The following is a 20,659-nucleotide window of genomic DNA, read 5'->3' as shown; positions in this document are numbered from 1 at the left end:
TGTTCACAGATTCATACAAGGCCAAGCAACCCTCTTGTGAGAATTATATGATATCAAAAAAATATCCACTCAATCTGTTGCGACCTTAATATTACACTTAACTAAATAATATCCAAGTTAAAAACTTCATGTTACAAAGACAGACAGAGAAAACCTTAATACAAGGTCACACATCTGTACAGTATTGCTGTCTGCAGGTGTGAAACACAAGCGCACTAACTGTGTCACATCTGTTAAGTCTTCTGAGTAGTCAGTTTAAAGGTTGGCCCCATGTTGGGCCACGTTTGAAAGGTGTTTCTGGGAATGTCATCAAGGCAGAGTGCTATCTTTTCATCAGAATTTCTCATCCCATTGTAATGAATTTCGGAATAGTCCGTAGTATGTTCACAACATGAAATAATAAACTAATGTCGTTGCAGACTTAAGGTGCAACCTAAAAAAATGTGCACAACTCACTTGTTTCAAAACCAACTTCTCTCCGCCTCGTGAAAATGTTTCCCTTAAATCACTCAGTTGCTGTTCTTTATCATAATACCTTCCAAGCCCTTATGGCTTTTTTTTTTCAAAGATATCTGTTTGGCCTGAAATGGATGCGGGTCTGAGAGATTTGGCTGTCTCCTTGAGGTAGTAAAAGATTTAAGTTTCTCTGAGATATGAAAGTATACTGTGGGTTGCAGACAAACAGCATTTTCTTTGGTAAAATAAACATGTTACACGTGGCTTATGCGCTGCATTTATACGCTTCTACAAACTAATTCGCACAGGGGATAAAAACACAGCAATTATTTTTCTAAAGTATATTTCTAACGACTGTAAATCATACCACATATTATACGTAATTACACACTACTTAAGCTCCAAATTCTTTCGCTATGTGCTATTTCCATGTCATCAGTGCGACCATTAGCCAAAGACAAAGGAAAGCAATCCATATGCTTTTATGGTGCGGCTGCATTCCGTCATAGCCGCAGGGCCTCTTGGTTTCTACCTCTATGACGAGGTTAAAAGCAGAACACAGCTTTTAAAAGTATATTCTATTTCTTTCCTTCTTTATACAACCCTCTCCTTGTCTCTTATCCTCTTTAATGGTCTTTATAAGACCATTAAAAAGAACCCAAGATGACTATCATGAGGCCTTCCCATTCTCCGAACAAAAGCTGCTCATAGCCGCAAGTCCTGACTACCATTCCCTTAGTACATTCCTGATATGAAAGCAATTAATTTAATGAGAACTACAAGCCCGAAAGAGGTTAGCGGAGATCTATCCGTTTCCTTGGACCGCACCGCCAAATCCTTCGGACTATGCCCGAGATCTGGGATGCGTTTGCACACAGGAGGTTTTGTGGCAGGAGCCCATAGCCATTAAAAGAACTGATCGGGTGCATGAAGGAGGTGGATGAAGGCTAGTGTGACCACAGTTATAGCCCAAGAGACAGAGACATGCCCACAACACACAGGCCACATGGCACTTTACACTTCAACCAACCAGTAGAGAGCCAAAGGAAGCAGTGTGTTTCCTGACCTGCCACTGCTGGTTAGGAGCCACACAGGCTGACTGGACTGTTTGGTGGTGTGGACATTGTCTGGACAGAGAGGAAGGAAAAGTGATTGAGGAAGGTGTCTAACAAGGCTGGGAAGAAATTGTGTTTGGGGTCAGCCAGTTCAAAAAGAAAAGTGATACTGCCATGTAGTGTTTAATCATAATACATTTAGACTCAATCATGTTGCCCAAAAGAGCACAAGCAGTATCTTCTTTAATATAATCCTCTCTGTTTAATTATTTTTGTCAGTCTGCTGTTACTGTATCATTGTAGTCAAATTCCTTGGAACGCCCTGGAACATTACAGGTGGATTTTGGACACAAATGATTCAGAAGTGCTGCTGAAAATGAATAAATGCTTGCTGAGGAGGAACAGAGTTAACGCCTTCACGCTACGGGTGCGAAAGTAAGCGACACTCCTTGGCTGTGGGTGGTACACAGTACAGCCAAATGGCTTAGTCTCATTTGACCGCTTAGACAACTAGAGAGAGTGAATACAGCGTACATGCTTTAACAAAAGTGTAATGTACAGAATTCTGGACCTCACTGATCCATAAGAGCTCACATGCAGAAAAAAAGGAGCAGAATTCTAATGTGTTTGCCTGAGGGGTGACGGGTATGTGAGGAATGCTTGTCCAACTTGGGGCAGTGTTCACAGATTCATACAAGGCCAAGCAACCCTCTTGTGAGAATTATATGATATCAAAAAAATATCCACTCAATCTGTTGCGACCTTAATATTACACTTAACTAAATAATATCCAAGTTAAAAACTTCATGTTACAAAGACAGACAGAGAAAACCTTAATACAAGGTCACACATCTGTACAGTATTGCTGTCTGCAGGTGTGAAACACAAGCGCACTAACTGTGTCACATCTGTTAAGTCTTCTGAGTAGTCAGTTTAAAGGTTGGCCCCATGTTGGGCCACGTTTGAAAGGTGTTTCTGGGAATGTCATCAAGGCAGAGTGCTAATGCACACAGTATAAAGTCTGTGTCAGGGTTCTCCCTCTCCAAACTGCTCCGTGACCTCTGCCTTCACTGTCTTCTGTTCACAGGAGCCCTCTGTGTGCATGCGTGCGAGGACATGCATGCACATGTTTTATGTGTGAATTCATGAATATCTCTGTGTGTGCATGCACGAACTTCCGCATAACCCCTGATTTCAGAATTCCGTGTCTCTAAAATAGCACAAAAGGCATACCGTGCATGCAACACTTTTCCAGCTTACTAATCTGTTTATGGCCCTCACACTCACCAAAAATGACTATGAACGACCACGACTCTTTCGCCAATAAAACTCGGGAAGGAGTTGGTGGTCAGATTAAAGAGGACGAAGCAAGAATTTGGCCTGAACCAGAAGAAGAGAGAGAAAGACGGAGAAGCAGAACAGATGTATGATATTTAAAGTCATGAAAAAAAAACTCAGGATCTCGACAAAAATGACTCCAGATACAGATGCGGCTTTGCTCTGCCACTGATCTAACCTGGGGACTCAGCGATAAGAAAAAGGTATAAACTAGCTGCTTAAAAACATCCAGTCTATAACTAACAAAAAAATCCATTGATACCATTCATTCCTCCTGCAGGACCTCTGAAAACGTCCCACAGCGTGTGCACGCATCCAAACTGATAAGCAGCGTGAATGAAAGACGAGAAGGAAACAAACAAATTCCAAACCCCAAACAGAGGAGGCCATACAGGCTGATGTGTGCCTGGCGTCTCATCGAACAGATATCCGCTTATCTTTGACTGGCATCAAGTAAGAGTCCTGCCCACACCTGCCTGTGGTATCACACCCAACTCAGAAATCTGAGCGCTGGACTGATGCTGCGGATCAGGGGGAACAGGAAATGTGTCAGAAGAGAAAAACAGTGATAAAGAGAGAAAGGATGATAATGGAGACGATTATCACTACCGTGGCTGATTTGTGAAAACAAGTAACACCGGAATGCACTTAAGATATGATATTATTCTCTGCGCTGAATCTTGAGATTAGCTACCTCTGATACAGACGCAGAGAGAGTGGGCGGGAGAGTGGAGGTTGGGAAACAAGAGGGGGTCGTGTATTAGGGCTCGCACAAGGTGAAAAGGAGGAAAGCATACAGAGAAGGTGATTGGAGCCCGGGCAGGCGATAACATTTACCTGGCACACCTAGAGCAGATGTTGAGTGTAACTTTGGCCTGAGGTTCGGGCTGATAGGAGCTGCGTCCTTGGCTGAACTTACTGCCGGATGGAGCCAGCCCCATCACACCCTCCATCCGCAGGTCATCCAGGTCCTCTGAGGGGAGCAGGAAGCAAAAGAGACACAAGGAGAGAAAGAGGGTGTGGAAGGAAACCAAAGAATAGGGGAGAGACAACAAGGGAGAGAAAGGACAGTCATTAATCATACTTTGGTCTCTTCCTTGTCAATATGATGCACAGTGATGACAGTCTCCTTAAAGCCAAAGGAGCAAGCAAGCACATCACAGTAAATAAACACTCTCAGCCCCGTCCTCCTGCTGTGTTTACCCACACACCCTGCAAACTCCCCAAAAAACATACAGATTTAGAAGCTTTAAAAATACATACAACTCTTTGTTATGTGCAACGTCGAAGACCTGATGACAGCAACGCATCATGGTAGCATATAAACAGGAAGGGTAACGAGCTGAGGGCAGAGGGGACAAAGAACAATGAAGTCGACGAGGAAAAATGAGCGGTAAAGTTGGGTTTCGTCTGATCTCTCCGTGTCCTCAAGAGCAAAAAACCCTCCGAGCACACACACAGAGACCCTCTTCCCTCTGACTCTCTAAGGAAGTCCATATGTATCAGACACGCCAGTATTGTTCATCCTAACCTCTTACTCTGTTTTTCTCTGCCACGCTACCAGCCACATGTCAACATATGCTTACATAAACACAAAGTTAACAGGTGCAGAGGTAATGACATGAAGAAATTTTTTCCATCTCTATTTCCACTTTGTTTTTCTTCTGTTCATTTAAATAAACTTTATTTTTGTCTGTCTTCTCTTAAAATATCTGCTTTATCTCAAAAGGCAGCTGTGCTCTGCTTTGAGAAAAAATACTCTCCATATGGGAAAGTTTGAAGTTTGGCTGTCATTCAAGACTAAACAGGATCATCAGCTTTCATATCATGGTGCTGAATTATCAGCATCGAGACACGGTGCTCGATGCATGTCTCTTTAATAGACGCAGGACTACTATAATGGGAGGAATAAAGCATAAATCACAGCAATAACAAGATTTATGAAAGAACAGCACTGAAGTAGAATAATATGAAGTCAATGTTTTCTGCTGCGAAGCAGAAAGTTGAAACGGTTTGTTAAATATAACCGAAGATCAAAGGGGAGACTCTGAATCAGCCAGACCATTTTGGTTTTGAATGCATCCTCGAGAGATAAAACATATTGCAGTACTTTCCATGTTATGAGAATGAATAGCGAGTGGGTGTCTGGACTCTTACGTTTTTAAGTGTGCTGTTCAAGCTTTTTTTAAACACATGTTGAATCACACACAACATTTTGACCGGTCACCATAACAATATTTGTCCCATTCTTCCCATCACACAAGAAGAATTTAGGAGCTGTGCCAACAAAGGGTGGGCGGGGAGGGGTGGGGGGGGTCCTCTTTCAAGATATACGGTATATTCTCGCTTCTCGCTGCCATTGTTAGCTCTTGTACATACAGTGCTGTACGTGCCTGTCTGCATGTGTATGTCTAGACATTTGAAACCAACATTGATACTTTTCACTTTAAGATCACATTACCTGGAGCCTGGTTTGGGGGAGAAAAAATGGGCCTCACACCTTGAAAGAAGAGAATGCATGACTAATCACCTGGATTAGATTGGATGACACTTGCTCATGAGAATGCTCTCCCTCCATCCATCAGCATGGCGCAAAGCCAGAAAATCTCACCTACCTCCTGTCTCCTTTGGGTGTGAGGAAATCATTCTGATGAGACACCTAAATGCAGTGGTTCAATCTAATCCATTAACATATGACTCTAACAAATGACTATGCTTAGTTCAGCTGGTTTGCATAATTGAATCTTGATTTTTTTTTTTTTCACAATTCTTTAATAAAACCACATTTGTACAAGCAAAATATTGATGCATTGCATTCAGTGTTTTCTTTTTTCTTTCATTTTTAACACTTTTTACTGTGTTGTTAACAGAAAAGAGCACATAGATAGAAAACATAGCTCCACTAGGGTAACACCACACAAAAAAAGACATCTAAATATACACAATATATCTAACACATGCAAATCATTTAAAAAGAATATATAAATAAGTGTATATATCTATCTTCAATTTACTAAAGGTTGGGGGTGTGAATGTCAAAATACCTTTTCAAAAGGCAGGTTTGTTTACATGTAGAGGGCCAACAAAACTTCTGTGTAATAGAAAATATAATAGATTAATTCCTAATTTGAGTAAAGTGGTCTTTGAAAGGAGGCCATTTAAAAGAATGTTCGAAAAAAATCTTCCTGTCTTTTAAATGAAGAATTTATTTTCAATCATTCTAAGTGCCTATAAAAAGGATCTAAATCAATAAACTCATTATCTATAATAAAGTCTGAAAGGTATGACGAACTGATCGCTGACATTGTCACTCACATTGCATCCACACCGTCTGAGAATGAGTTAATGTTTTGAGAGGGACAGATAGATTCCAGTAATACCCTTAAGCAAGGCAATATTAAATGTCCTATTCATCACGGTATGCATTAGAGGGGGTGGGGACAGAAGGAGCCACCAGCGATTTGGGCAATTTACTGGTCTTGGGAACTGCTCAAGTTTAGGCCTTCACCTTTTCCTCTTTTCTCTTTGTCCATTCCCACTTCTTCCCTTTCTAACCATTTTCCCTTTTTTTTGCAATTGACTAATGTGACATGCCAGATTTGCTTTGGGTCACAGCCTGTGATACAAATCATTACTTGACACTTGGAAACATTCACTTGTGAGGCTGCAGCTTTCATGAAATAACAAAAGAATAACAGCGACCGGCTCTGACCCAGAAAGAGAACATGGTCTCAGTGTACACAGCTGCTTGTCACCTCAACTCCGGCTTTGTCTTTTAGACTTATTTCCTTCTGGTCAAGATAAAAATGACACAAAGACGGATAGAAAGACCTCAGTGTCTGAAAGAGAAGAAAGATACTCTCAGTAGCTCAAAGGCCATTGGGGTAAGCAAAGGCTTTTGTCCAGAGTGTACATCCTATACAGAAAACAGATTACACTGTGCCTGAATGAAATGCAACAGAAGTTGTGACATTTAGCAGTCACATTTTGTGCTAAAGCAAGTTGTTCCGCACTTGCAACAGTTTCTCTAGTGGGCTCCTGCTGAGGGTCATTTTGGCTTGATAAAAGGAGAGCTGAGAGCTGTGCTGTTACTGAGTGAAAAAAGAAAGGTTCCAACTACTATAAAAGTGCCTCTAAACACTATCCTTAAGTCCCCAACTGTCATGTAGCTGCTCAGTGCATTTTTTTTCTTGCATTTTGGCCCTGGGTATCTCCCAGGTGTGAAAGTATAAAATTGTAGGACTGAAACCAGACAGCCAGGAAGAGAGACAACTTTGCTTAGATAAATGTGGGGTTCAAAAGGCTGAAATGGCTTTTTTTTTGGAAGCTCAAAATCCTCTTGTCTCGCCAGACATGGGCTTTAAGAGTGCACAGCCCGTCATCTGTGCAGCAGCAGTCTGAATCTCAGTCATATCAGCCCTCCACAAGGCTCAATCAAACTCTACCGGGGAAGGAGAGGTGACATATTTCAGTGTTGACACCACGCTGTATCTGAGGAAGGTCTGTGTACATTTTGAAGTGCTAAAGTGATGAATCTGTGCTTCAGGGTTTGGGGTTTGGGTGTTAGCATTGTAAATGACTGCTTTTACACGCACACCACCATCCTAACATATGCTAACACTGTGGCCTGATGACTAGAGGCCTGAATATGACCACAGAAATAGTTTCCTATTAGTCAAGAAAATGAGTTTGTGGTATCAAACAAACAGAAACAGCCATTTTGAAGTGTAAATGTGTGTATGAACAGCTTACCCTCAGTATGATTTTAATTAGTGAGTATGGATTCATTGGTTTGCAGGTAAACTGGCAACCAACCAACATTTTTTACATGGCTAAGTTACTGTATATACAATGGTTGTTTCAGTACAATTTAATTGACTATATGTCAGTTAAATGTAATGCAATGTAACCTAGACATGTAAAAAAAAAAAACAACTCACTTTTTGAGTCCCCCTGTGGCTTAGAGGCTAAGATGTTGACCGTAAACTGCAACATCCTCAATTTGAGTCTGGCTGGGGACACTTGTTGATTCTTTCTCTCTCCATTATTTCCTGTCATTTATCTTCTGTTGCTATCTAATAAAAGACATTAAATGTCCCCCCAAAATAACTTTTTTTTTCCATTTTGACTTTTCAAACAAATTTAGCCCACGCTAACCCAAATTCCCAAATCTGTAGCTAGGTAGGTGAATATAAGAGGCTGTTTACACTTGGTTTTAAAATGCACATCAGTGAACACAAGGGGACAGCCGTTCATACCAGTGTTTATCATATCTGTGTCTCCAAGGTGTCCAGCTGACCAATTGTGTTCAAATGTCGTTACTGCCTATGTCACTTCGGCTAGAAGGTCAAATGGCCCCATGCACAGTTATTATGTCAGTCTGCCGCTAGACAAACGCCAGATTTGTTTCACACGGGCTAACTAAGAAAACAAAAATGTTTCAATAATTAATATATGTGTACAGACTATTCCACTTCGTTTACACTTAGTTTTAAAATGCCTCCTTGGTGATCAGATCACAAATGGACAAATACGAGCGTAAACGACCACCAAGGCGCATTGTGATCCAATCACTTAAACCACTTGCCGAAGTGGTCTGGGATGCATTTATGTTTGGTAGTGTAAACACTATTGCATCCTGATGTGTCCCCGACAAGGACGTAACAGGAAAATATGACAGTTGGACTAGCTTGTACATGTATATTACTTCTTGAAACATTTTTGTTTTCTTAGCTAGCACGTGCAAAACAAATCTGGCACTTGTCTGGTGACAGCCTGACATAACAACTGTGCGAAGGGCTCTCTGACCTTCCAGCGGAAGTGATGTTGGCAGTAATGAAATCTGAACACAATGGTCAGTTGGACACCTTAGAGACACATGATAGACACAGGTGCGATGTGTCTCAGCTGTCAACTTGTGTTCAGATCACCGAAATGCATTTTAAAGGACCAGTGTGTAAAATTTAGGGGTATCTGTTGGCAGATATGGAATATTCATAAGTATGTTTTAATTAGTATATAATCACCTGAAAATAAGAATCGTTTTGTTCTACAGTAGCCCAGAACGGGCAAACCAAACACTGGCTCTAGAGAGGGCCTTTCACGTTTTTCGCAAGTTTCGCAGCCACTGTAGGTTCTCCTATATGCTTGAAAGAGAGGGGGGGGGGGCGATGGGTATTCAGTTGGTTGCAATCTGCAACCTCACCGCTAGATGCCGCTAAATCCTACACACTGCTCCTTTAAAAACAAGTGTAAACAGCCTCTTAGTGTCTTTTTTCTTTTCCATGTCTACTTAGTCAAACACGTATGAATGAGTGCATACTCTCCGGGTTCACAATAGAGCCCAGCATGCCTCCCACACAATACCACCATGATAAGTTTACAGTGTGTCTCCCCTGAGACCAGTTTACCCTGAGACCATGACAGCCTCCCAGGCCTCTGTCTAGACACAACAAACGTCTGTCCACACTCGCCCGTTTGTCAGCCCGTCACATTTCCACTCCCTGGGCACCAGGGCAGCCATGCGTGCTCCCACTGTCTAACGATGAGACATGGCAGATAAATAAAAATGGGTCTGCAATGGGGGGTGGGGAAACGGAAACTATTCGAGCGATGCAATCCCAACAAAAGGCCTGAGCGATGAGGAATTCCGTGCCGCAATCACTCACTCACAGCAAAGCCAGAAAGGAGCAGAACAGAGCATGCAGATAAAGTGTTTGTGTGCCGCTCTCTCCAAGTTTCCATGTAATTTAATGTTGTTTAGATAGCGACCGTCTGACTGGCTCTGTGCTGCTCTTCATGGGACTAAAAACAGAGTTGAAGTCATAATTAGCACAGTCGCTTCACAAATAACTTAATATACACCTTCTTGGATGATGCGTTGACAGATGTATGGGGTGGAATCACTTAACGCATTACCCCACACGTGGAGAGGGGAGACACGCATGCACACACTTGATCATCTCCCGCAAATCCAAGGCATTTCATCAAGTGCTGTGAGTTACTGCTTCTCATCTAAGTGAAATAATTGAATTTCCATTCTTTCATGAGCAGTGACGACGTCTCACCACATAACACTGGGCTCTAATTAATAGCCTGTAAGTGACAGATGCCCCTGCTCCTCATGGTGTAGATTCAAAAGCTGCATTCACTCACATACAGAGACCCACATGTGTGAGCAGCATACTCAGACATATAGATAAAAAGGCGTTCAGCACATACTCAACCCAACACTTACAGTGACACTTGCAGACCTCACACTTTTGTTGCCCTCACACATACAACCAGCATTTGTGTTTCATTAAGCCTCGAGCACAAAGCCTCCACTTGGCGGTTAGTCGTCACACAGACATCTTTGATGTGAGTCGCGGCAGAGACGCATTTGTTTGGCTTTGTAATAAAAACAATATTCCAACTTACATTTCATAATTATGTCTCGGCTTTCAATGGCACCCTCCCCGCCCTCCTGGCCTAAAAATATGCCTGTTAGGCTCCAAGCCTCCACATCTCTGAGTGCAGCAGTAAAAATCTTGATCAAAATCAGATGGGGACGCACATGAGCAGGGTAACATCACAGCTCCGAGGCCTGTGGAAAGTCTTATCGTAGACCTTGATGCAAACCTCTTTTTAACTCGCTTTCTAACCGCAAATTTTGCAGAGATTAGAACGTCACTGTAGACACCGCGGAGCTTGATGTATTGATGCATTACGATGCCAGACGTTGTGCTTGGATACAGTGACTTGAGTGGTCTTGTATTTTGGAAATTTTAAAATGAATTTCAAATTGCTGCTTAACTTGTATTTAAATAATATTTTCATCTTCAGGAAAGTATTTTTTGAGATGCACTGCATAGTAAATGTATACAGCTGTCTGCCAGGATCAAGGCTGCCATCTACAGTTCAAAGCATAATGTTAATCACAGATAAAAGAATGAAGTAATCCATCAAGAAGATATGTGCCTATAAAAGAAGAGTCTAGAGATTGATGGCTATTAAAAAAACAAATGGAAGTTAACATGACTGATGGGATGATATGTTCACTCGATTAGTTCAAAATGTCTAATTCTCTGTTGGGAATCACTGTTTTCTTCATTATTTGTGATAAACACAAAGATACAGCAACACACACATCACTTCATACAGTAAGAGCAAATGCAGCTCAACATTAGCATTCCCTCACACACACTAACCCCTGATTACACACCAATTACATCATAATGACATCAAGTCTATAACTTGCTTGTGTATTTGTCTGTTCAATCTTAATCTTGCAGCACACAGCAGCCAGAGAACAGCGAACTACCTTGATTTTTTTTTTTTTTTTTTACTTCCACTTTTTTACAAGCACTTGTTTGGGGGTCACAAGATCTACTTAGTCATTGCTTTAGCGGACTAACCAATGATAACACAATGCATCTATTCACCCAAGTCTTTTATCTGTTTTTCTAGATAACGCTATCCACAGATATCATCTTTGTGCGTCTATCTACCATCTAGCTTCGTCCGTGCTTCTGTCTGGCTACAGTAGCCACAATACAGCATCACTATGTCCATTAAGCCCCCTTCCATTCAGATAATCTGCTCAGTTCATCTAAGGCGCTTACGCACACCGGAGATACGTACGCTGGCTGGTATTAGACCATGCTCTGTGTAATAACTTTTGCTAGATTTATGATATGATCACAGCAGTCTACTTGCCTATTGGTAATTGCTTCCAGTAATACCACAGCAATTTGCTTCTCGATTAACGTATCCATCTGCACCGTGGAGACTTTTACAGGCGTCAAATTGGGTGCAGTTAGACTTTTACTGGGGACATTCTTTTCACCATCAGGCCGGCGAAACCTTCAGAGGTGATCCCAACCCTTTTAAGCTTACACTTCAAGTGAAAGATTTAGTGCTGAACCAACTAACACCCCTGACATATACTGTATGTTCTCATATACCTCCTCCTTTTTTCTCAGTGGACCACAATGATACTGCTGTGTTGTTGTTGGTTTACATTGTTTCCAGGGCAACTGTTGTGTCTTTGGATGTTTGGGCAACGAAGAAGGGGGCAATGGTGGTGATGGGAGTATGTGTATCCTGTGGTGTGTGTTGTTGCCGCTGCTGCTGGCGTCAGGAAGTGCGTGCCTTGTCTGCTGAAACTAGCAATCTGAATGGTGGCCCAAGGCAGAGGACAAAGAAACAGTTCTTAGTCATGTTGGCACTGCAATCAGTCCATTGAAACACATGCATGCAACAGGTTACATCATATCAAAACTGGTGACGTAAGTACATTTACTCAAGTACAGAACTTAAGTACAATTTCGAAGTACTTTACTTGGGTACTTCCATTTTATGCTACTTTATCCATCTACCTAACTACATTTTAGAGGCAAATATTGTACTTTGCACTGCACTAAAATTATTTGACAGCTATAGTTATTACTTTTAAAAAATAAAAAAACAATGATGAGCTCATACAGCATGATGCATTATAGATTAAATTACCCAACTCTATATAAAAGTTAAAATGAGCTCCAGCTTTACCAGCTGCAACATTTAAATGCTGCTTACACATACTGATAATGTATCAATGAAGATGTGTACTTGACTCCTTTAAGTAAATTTTGCTGATAATACTTTGAACTTAATATAATTAATTGAAATACAGTAGATAAAATTACACAACAGCATATAAAATAGGTAAAATTAGCTCCACCATAACCAACATAAAAAGGGCTTACATTAACACATCTGTACTAATAATATAGTGTGTACTCTCTGTAACTCTTGGCACTTAAAGTACATTTGAATGCAGATACACAATTATTTCTATCAATTATTTCTACATTTACTTAAATAAATACTCTGAATACTTAATAAGATAATAATAAAATACTTAAATGACAAATATATGGCAAGAACTCTTACGTTTACGTCTGCAGTAGACTGTATGTAGCAGATAACTTCTTAACACAGCAGTTATTTCACTTAAATTTCAGGATGGTAAAGAATGGAAAGATTGTTAAAAAAAAAAAAAAAAGCTTGTCTTGCTTTCCCACGCCTACTCTTTTTTACTAAAAAAGAAACAAAAAAACTGTGGTATCATACTGCATGGATCGCTTGATCAAGGAAGATATACCATCCTCAAACAAAAGAGCCACACACAGGCTTTGTAACTCATCCATCAGGCACTGCTTTATCCTGCACGTATCAAAGATCAGACATAGCTTTATCATGCCCTCATCCTGTAACCATCAAATCTTCACTGTCACTGTGAATCAACTAGAGTGCTACTCTAATGTCCTCCTCTCCTGTTTCAGGAATCATGCAAGAGTGACTAGACATACTAAAAGGGTTTGTGGAAGGGAGTGATGTTACCCTCTGCTACAATAAAAATGTGTGTGTATGTATATGTGAAATGGGGTGTGCTACAACCCTCCCAAAAGGTTCCTAAGTTGATAGTAATGTCTGAAAGTATGTCTAAATATAGGGAAGCCCCCTCGACTACAAAACTGGAGTACAAAAAGATGAAAGCTTAGCACTCATATTATAATTTAACTGCCATCACACCTTAATAAACCCTAGAGAATATGTGTTTCAATGTATGTCAATCACATTTATTCTAAACACATTTTCACAAAAGCTGATTTCGAGAACTCAGAGGGTACGTCCGTGAAATGGAATACTTCCACCAAGGATGACGAGAACAGTAACTTTACAGTGGGGAATCGGCCAACTCGTTTCATTTACTTACCATAAAATAACACTGCAAGGCCAAAAACAGGGTGTTTCTCCCCACACACTGAACTCCGCTTGTTTCTTATTTCAGATTAGTATAAAATTGTGGTCTTACTACCCGGCGAAAGCTAGAATCTCGACATTTTCCATGGTTTTACAAGAACATATGAGTCATATTCATTTCCAATATGGTTTTGACTGTGGTAAATATTAAGTGCAGAACTAATGAAAACAACTGGGAAAACACGGTGCCATCCCTGAGAGCAGCTAGAGAATCAATAAGACTTAACCTCTAAGTTGATTTTATTTTCTCACTTTGGGACAATCTGAACAAAACAAACCCACCTTTAGCCATGTCTTTGGTTTGGCTACCAGTACTGTAAGCTATTCCAAGAGGTTCTTATTATTTGCTCATAAGCTCCTTATCCAGGTGTTGGCAAAAAGACGCCCAGTTTGGAAATCCCTTCTGCTCAATATGGAAATGGGAATTAGTTGTTAACTTTCTTTGTATCTTCTAAGACTGCTTTTATTACACATCCTATTCTCTCACAGAAAGTGTTGTTGTAACCCAGTAGCGCACTCTACTGCTCCTTTCCTGCCTCCCAGTGGATATTTTGCAGCATGTTGAGTGTTCACTATAGCCCTGAACCTTCCTCTGCTCTCCTTTTCTTTTCCTCCGGAGGACTTGACATGCAAACATGACTGATCACATCCTCGCTGTCGGACGTTTTCATTTCTCACCAATACAATTGCTCTCATTTGAATAGTGTGGATTTGCAGCAGCAATCAGCACAACAAGGAGGCTCACAACCAATTAGCAGGTGTGCTGAACAAAGCTGTGCTCAACTGACAATAAGACGTGGAGAGACTACTGATGTGCATCTAGAGGCGACATATGTTCCGCTGGGATGAATGTCTTTGATCAGCATTTCACAGTACATGATTGCTTGTATGTGTGTGAAGATAGAGATGTTTGAAAATTTGATATATGTGTAAGTATATGAAAGTGAATGAACATATGGTTAGAGTGGCTGGGATCAATGTGCATTTGTTAGTAATTTGTGTGGGTGTGCAAAGTGCACGCTTGCACTTTTCTGCCAGTGTATCTGAGGTAAAAACACTTGTTTTCCAAGTACTTTTATGACCAAGCTCAATGCTTCTCAACAGATTTCACACTCAGCAAATGTAACACCACTTTCACACCACTAGAGGTCATCCTAAGCAAATGCTAAAACAGATAAGATGCCTCTCTTTGTTAGTGTAGTGGCTGCATCACTGCACGTGAGACCATAAGAGCTTCTTGCATGTAGCAATGCGCAATATAGCAGTTGATCATGTTGTTGATGCACATTTACTTTTGTAAACCAGAATTAAGAGATATAAATGCTTGGAAATGGAACAGTAAATTGACACTGTGCTATTTTTAGAATTTGAAAAACAATCTTACTCATGATAACTATAGCTACACTACACAACACACACACAACCAATTTGACAGAAAGCACCCATCCCACTGTGGAGTCCTTGAGCGAGACCTTGAATCCCTACCAACTCTTGGAGCTGACCATATGTTTTAACCTTCATGTGGACAGCAGCAAGGAAAAAGATACATGTCTCCTTCAGGGATCAATATGCTATCACAAGATCTCTGCCACAGATCAGTCATCTTTGGTACGCATTTGGTCATAGCCACAAAATTTGTGCCAAGACCCTATTTCTAAATAAGGCTCAGAGATCCTCCTGAGGGTCATTCATTTCTCCAGGTCCACCAGGCCGCCACATGCTGCATGTTAGCATCACTTTAATCAAGTCTGCAGTAGTGGGGTGGGCCATTCGGAGTGACAGTCAACACGGTAGCAGTGGTCCCTGCGGAGAGCACCATGACCAGGCCTTGACAGAGAATCAGGAATGACCTGACTACGTTATTTCCTTTGAATTACTGCCCTGGACCGTAGTGTAAAAGCCACCAGAGGAATATGCCTGGGTTTCAGAGCTAGCTCAAGGAGGGCCATCACAGACCATCAACATCCTGCTTTATGGCTGTATTTATCACCATTATATACTGCTGTCCCAGGTCACAACTGTGTTGAGCTGAGCAAAAGGAAAAAAAAATGGTGTGCAGAATTTGTCTTAGTGGCATTGACGCAGAGACAATATAACAACTTGTAGAGTTTGAAGGTCTGTTTGTTCTCAAACAATTAGCAAATGAAATGAATTGTTGGTCAACTGAGAAAGCAATCACCATTGTTCACAGAATAATGTTAAAATAAGCAATTTTAAAACATCACATTTGGTTTTGGCAATTTGTCATTATCTAACATTTTGATATTTTATACTCTAAACATGTTAAAGAAATTGGTTGCTTAGAGAACAAAAACAAGCATTTGTTGCGGTTCCTGTCTGCGTAACCTGTAGGCCACCCTGCCACACATCAATCAGGAAATGTGACCCTTTTGATGACCCTGATGAAAAGATCCTGCTAACAAGCAGAAGTGCCTCAGTGCTGTGACAGTAGAGCAGAGAGCAAAGACATAGATAGATTGTGTGTCACCACAAAGCAGCACCTCTGAGGGGACTGGAGAGACACTGAAGGAATATAATTGGGGCCCATCTTATAGACACAAAGAAGTACAAAGAGCAGGATGTGGGTTATTCCTCAAAGAAATACTGTATGGCAGACATTTGTTAGCTAACCTAGAAGGAAGTGAAGGACAACCTGAACTATGGACTATACAAAAGATGACTTTTCACTTTATTAGATGGAGCTTTCAATGAGGCAGATTCTGTTGGCTTATAATGTTTTACAGGTGCAATAAAGTTCATAAGTGATGCTTTCACTCCATAATCTGTGCTGTGTACCTCTGTGAAAGGTGCATACTGTATGTTACAGTGCATGGATAAGCTACTTTACTCAAGAGCATCGCCCCTGCATGTATGAGGATTACTATTCAGCAGAAAAGAAGAGGAGTGCTTTACCACACAAAGCAGTTCAGGCAACAAATTCATTTTGGCGTGAGGCATTACATCCTGCGTATGCACAGTCTGGGTGACGAGCTCTCAGACCCTTCACTGAATAAAGCCAAAACAAGACTTCACATCAGATTTGTTTACACTTTGTCACCTACTCATCCATCTCAAGTCAGCTCATGAAGGAATGTGAACACGCACAAACACACAAACACACACTCAAACACACCAAAAGTAAATCAAAGGAGCTACTTTGTGATTCTTCAGTTGTCAGAGTGAATACCTCGACTCACTGGATGAGAACATCTGGCCAGACTATGTAAACAGGAAGCATAGTTTCCTTCAACAGCTACTACTAAGACTCCTTAGTAGAGCACATAAACTGGCTCATCCAGCCACTACACAGTATGTAGTGGCTGGATCTACAGGTTGAGTTTAGGTGTGACTGAATGTAAGCTACAATGTTTTTTTTTTGTTTTAGCTATCCCCTCTATCTATTAAAGGAAAAGCGCTTTCCCACTTTTACCAGCATGCTTTTCCACAACTCCCGGAGAAGATATCTGAACACAGAACAGTTGAAAGAAAGTACTTGCAATCATAATAGCACTGTAAGAGCAACCATTTGTTTTTCCAGCTAAGAAGCCTTATCTCAACATGCCTTATGACCTCATTGCTCTCTAGTCTTTGACTTTCTATCTATACCTCGTCTATGACGAATTTCTGCCACTTCCAATGCTGAAAGTTGGTGCTACACCAATGTGTCTTCTAAGAAAACCCTAAAAACCTTGTTATTTATAATTAAAGGATGGGTTCACAATTTTTCAAGTCTGCTGTCCTATGAAATGTATTTAATAGCTTATTTGAGCTAATATAAGGCTTCCGCCATCCAAATTAGTCAAATCAAGTGGCTATCTCTCAAAGTTATAGTCACTTTAGTGCTAAATTCCCTCTTTTTGTTATGATCCTTCCACTGCAGCTGAACTGGAAAACGCTGTCCGTCGAGACCCAAAGAGGGAATTTTTATACTAATAAGACCATAACTGTGGAAGATATCCACTTTATTTGACTAACTCAGATGGCTGAAGCCTCATATTAACTTCAGATAAACTTAAATATACTGTGTTTTGCACAAAACGCAGACTCTAGATTTTGTCCCCCAATGTTCATATGGGCACCTATCTATTGTTTTAAAACAGACTTGAAAAATTGTGAACCTATCTGTTAAAGGTCCAGTGTGTAAGATTTAGTGGCATCTAGCAGAACGGACTTGGCAGAAATGGAATATACTATTCATAGGTATGTTTTCATTAGTGTATAATCCCATGGAAATAAGAATAATTGTGTTTTCGTTACCTTAGAGTGAGCCCTTTATATCTACACAGGGAGCTGGGTACCTTCCATGGAGGCCGCCATGTTGCACCGCCATGTTTCTACAGTAGCCCAGAATGGACAAACCAAATACTGCTCGAGAGAGGGCCTTTCATGTTTTTCGTGACTTTCACAGCCCCTGTATAGGCTCTCCTACACACTTAGGGTGAGGGGGAGGGTATTCAGTTGGTTGCAATCTGCAACCTCACCACTAGATGCCACTGAATCTTACACACTGGTCATTTGATGCTGTAGATATTTTAACTGTTTTTACCAAAGAATTTCAATTTTAACTGTAAATATCAATATGGTTGATCAGTTATCTAGTCAGTGCAATAATTAAAATGGAAATAATAAAATGTTTGGTACATCAGACATACAGGTAGTGTACTGTCCTTGTAGTTCAAAATCATTAAAAAGAAGGTGGGATTCTACTCATCAGAACAGATTTTATCATGGAAACTTAGGGAAGATGCTGAAAACACTAATGAGCTCTGCACACAGAATGACTCATCATTAAACATGAAATGTTGCAGCTCAGATTTTTTTTTTCTAGTCTCCATGTGAATGAGACATTAGTCAGCTTTCATGGCTTAGGCAAGGTAATGACAGCAAGCTGTTCCTGGTGAGTGTGAGCTGGTAAGTAAACAGGTGTCGGTCTCACACAGCAACCGAGCATCTGCTGATACACACATTAAGGCGTCGTACACCTGCCTGTCAGAAGAAGCTCAGTATTATGATCAATGGCATTTTATGTTTAACAGAGGTCAAATGAAAAATGTGTGTGAACTGTGTGTTGTACTGTACACTGCAGTGAATCAACATGAAAAGGTTTTCTGTGCAATTGCATTATGTATGTGCATGTAGGTCGGTGGTGTATACATAGGCTTGTGACATACCCAGAAGCTCCATGGCATCGTCCTCGTCCTCCATCTCTTCCTCTGCAACAGAGGGGGCAGGGCTGTGGACTGAATCAAAGGAGTCCTGGGACAACATGGCAGCCAGGAGCTTTTTGTGATGCTGCTGCTGCTCCTTAAGCCCCTTGCTCTTTGTTTCCATCTTCAGGCTGAAAGAGAAATGCAGAGGAAGAGTCAGTCATGAATGAAGTGTGAAACCTCATCATCACTTCCATTAAGCATCCAAGTATCAATAGTGAGTCCCATCTCAAAACGCACCTTTTCAAACTGGCATATTCGGTCTGATCCTGATTCTAATGGATACAACCACATTGAGTTTTGCACTGATGATGATTTTATACCTATCTATTGTGTTAACTTATTATTATATATCCCTGCTTTGTTTGACTTTATGATGTCTTGATACATCGCTGCTTGTCTGCTTGTTTTTAGCTGTGTCTTGTAAAATGTCCTTTGAAAGGTGACCATTAATAAAATGCATTACTATTATTATTATTATTATTATTATTATTATTATTATTATTATTATTATCATTAAGTATGCTTCAAGCCAGGGCCACGTGAATACATGAATTCACATTACATGTTAGGTCATCGCATTGATCAGCAAGCAGCACAGCGATGATGCTTCTGCAGTATGAGCACACACACACACACACACACACACACACACACACACACACACACACACACACACACACACACACAAACACAATGAGTGGAGGAACCAACTGGAGCAACTTTGATCAGTTTTACAATCAGTAAGGAATTAATCAAACTGTCAAACTGTGTCTCATCAGAACAAATCCTGTAGTTTTTAAAGAATAAAATCAATCTGAACTAGATCTAAATCTACACTTTTACACTCAGGTTGACCTTTGAGTCCTGTTCAACAATAAATTCAGACTCTTTCTCAGCGAATAAAAATTAAAACTATCAGTCTTGTTGTCCCGCTTTAACTGAACCAGAGAGGAAACTACAGATAGAGATGGGATGGAAAGAGGAGGAAGATGGCTGGTAGAGTGTGATTTAAGTGCAGGGTGTGAAGGGAGAGGAAGGAGGAGGTGTGTGAGTGGGGGGTGGGGTGGGGTCTGTCTCCCCCAAAAACCCTTGCGGCTTGAATATTGCTGCTAGCAGAAGAGCTGCTGACACAGGAGGAGAGGAGAGGAGAGGAGAGGAGAGGAGAGGAGAGGAGAGGAGAGGAGAGGAGAGGAGAGATATGATTGCATAGACTATTAACCATGTAATGCATATTTATTTGTTTCAGTTGCCTGACAAGGGAACTAGCTAGCCTACTGGAGTTCATTCATTTTCATTGACAACATTATTTTATGCCAGACTAGCTTGCTTGTTAAGCTTAATGGTTGGCTGCTGCCTACTGTAAATTAGGCTGGCTGCTGTATTAAGATGTTTTAATAGTGGTTTCATTTCACAACAGTGACAATGCCGATGCTTAGGGCAAACACTATCTTTACCTGGCTGTCACCAATGGAGGCAGGTCAGGGAGACAAGGGTCATGCTGCCCTGCAGGGTGGTCAATTTGCGTGCGTTAACTGTGGTGAATGTGATGAGGGAAGTTGAAGAGGGAGGGGCAGGACTCATGCGGTCTTGCAGAATTTTAGAACTCAAATGCAGTTGTCGGGCTTTACAGCACGCTTTTAATTTAGAACAGATGCCATGGGTGAAATTTAAAAACTAAAATATAAAATTCAAAAAAAAAAAATAGAAAAAAAAGTCTTGCAAAAAGGGCACTTATCTACTCAGAGGCCAAAAGGGCAGGTATTTGAGCACCACCAGGTGTCTATCTGTGCATGAACCTGCTTAAAACCTCAA

At 40.9% G+C, this 20,659-nt stretch overlaps 1 protein-coding gene across 2 annotated transcripts in view; it reads right to left on the bottom strand.

Annotated features, from left to right (window-relative positions):
* The window catches only part of c21h8orf34 (chromosome 21 C8orf34 homolog), a 59,451-nt gene that overhangs the window by 20,047 nt on the left and 18,745 nt on the right, over window positions 1–20,659 (bottom strand). For both annotated transcript variants that reach the window (XM_067578464.1, XM_067578462.1), the window contains exons 7-8: window positions 18,809–18,975; window positions 3,687–3,822 (exon numbers count right to left, since the gene is read on the bottom strand). In XM_067578464.1, the coding sequence (XP_067434565.1) occupies window positions 3,687–3,822; window positions 18,809–18,975 (303 nt within the window). The remainder of the gene's footprint in view (window positions 1–3,686; window positions 3,823–18,808; window positions 18,976–20,659) is intronic.

The sequence above is a fragment of the Thunnus thynnus genome, chromosome 21 (genome assembly GCF_963924715.1).
Source record: "Thunnus thynnus chromosome 21, fThuThy2.1, whole genome shotgun sequence".
Taxonomy (NCBI): domain Eukaryota; kingdom Metazoa; phylum Chordata; class Actinopteri; order Scombriformes; family Scombridae; genus Thunnus; species Thunnus thynnus.
The sequence above is the reverse complement of the archived record's forward strand: the minus strand, read 5'-3'. Positions and strand labels throughout refer to the sequence as shown.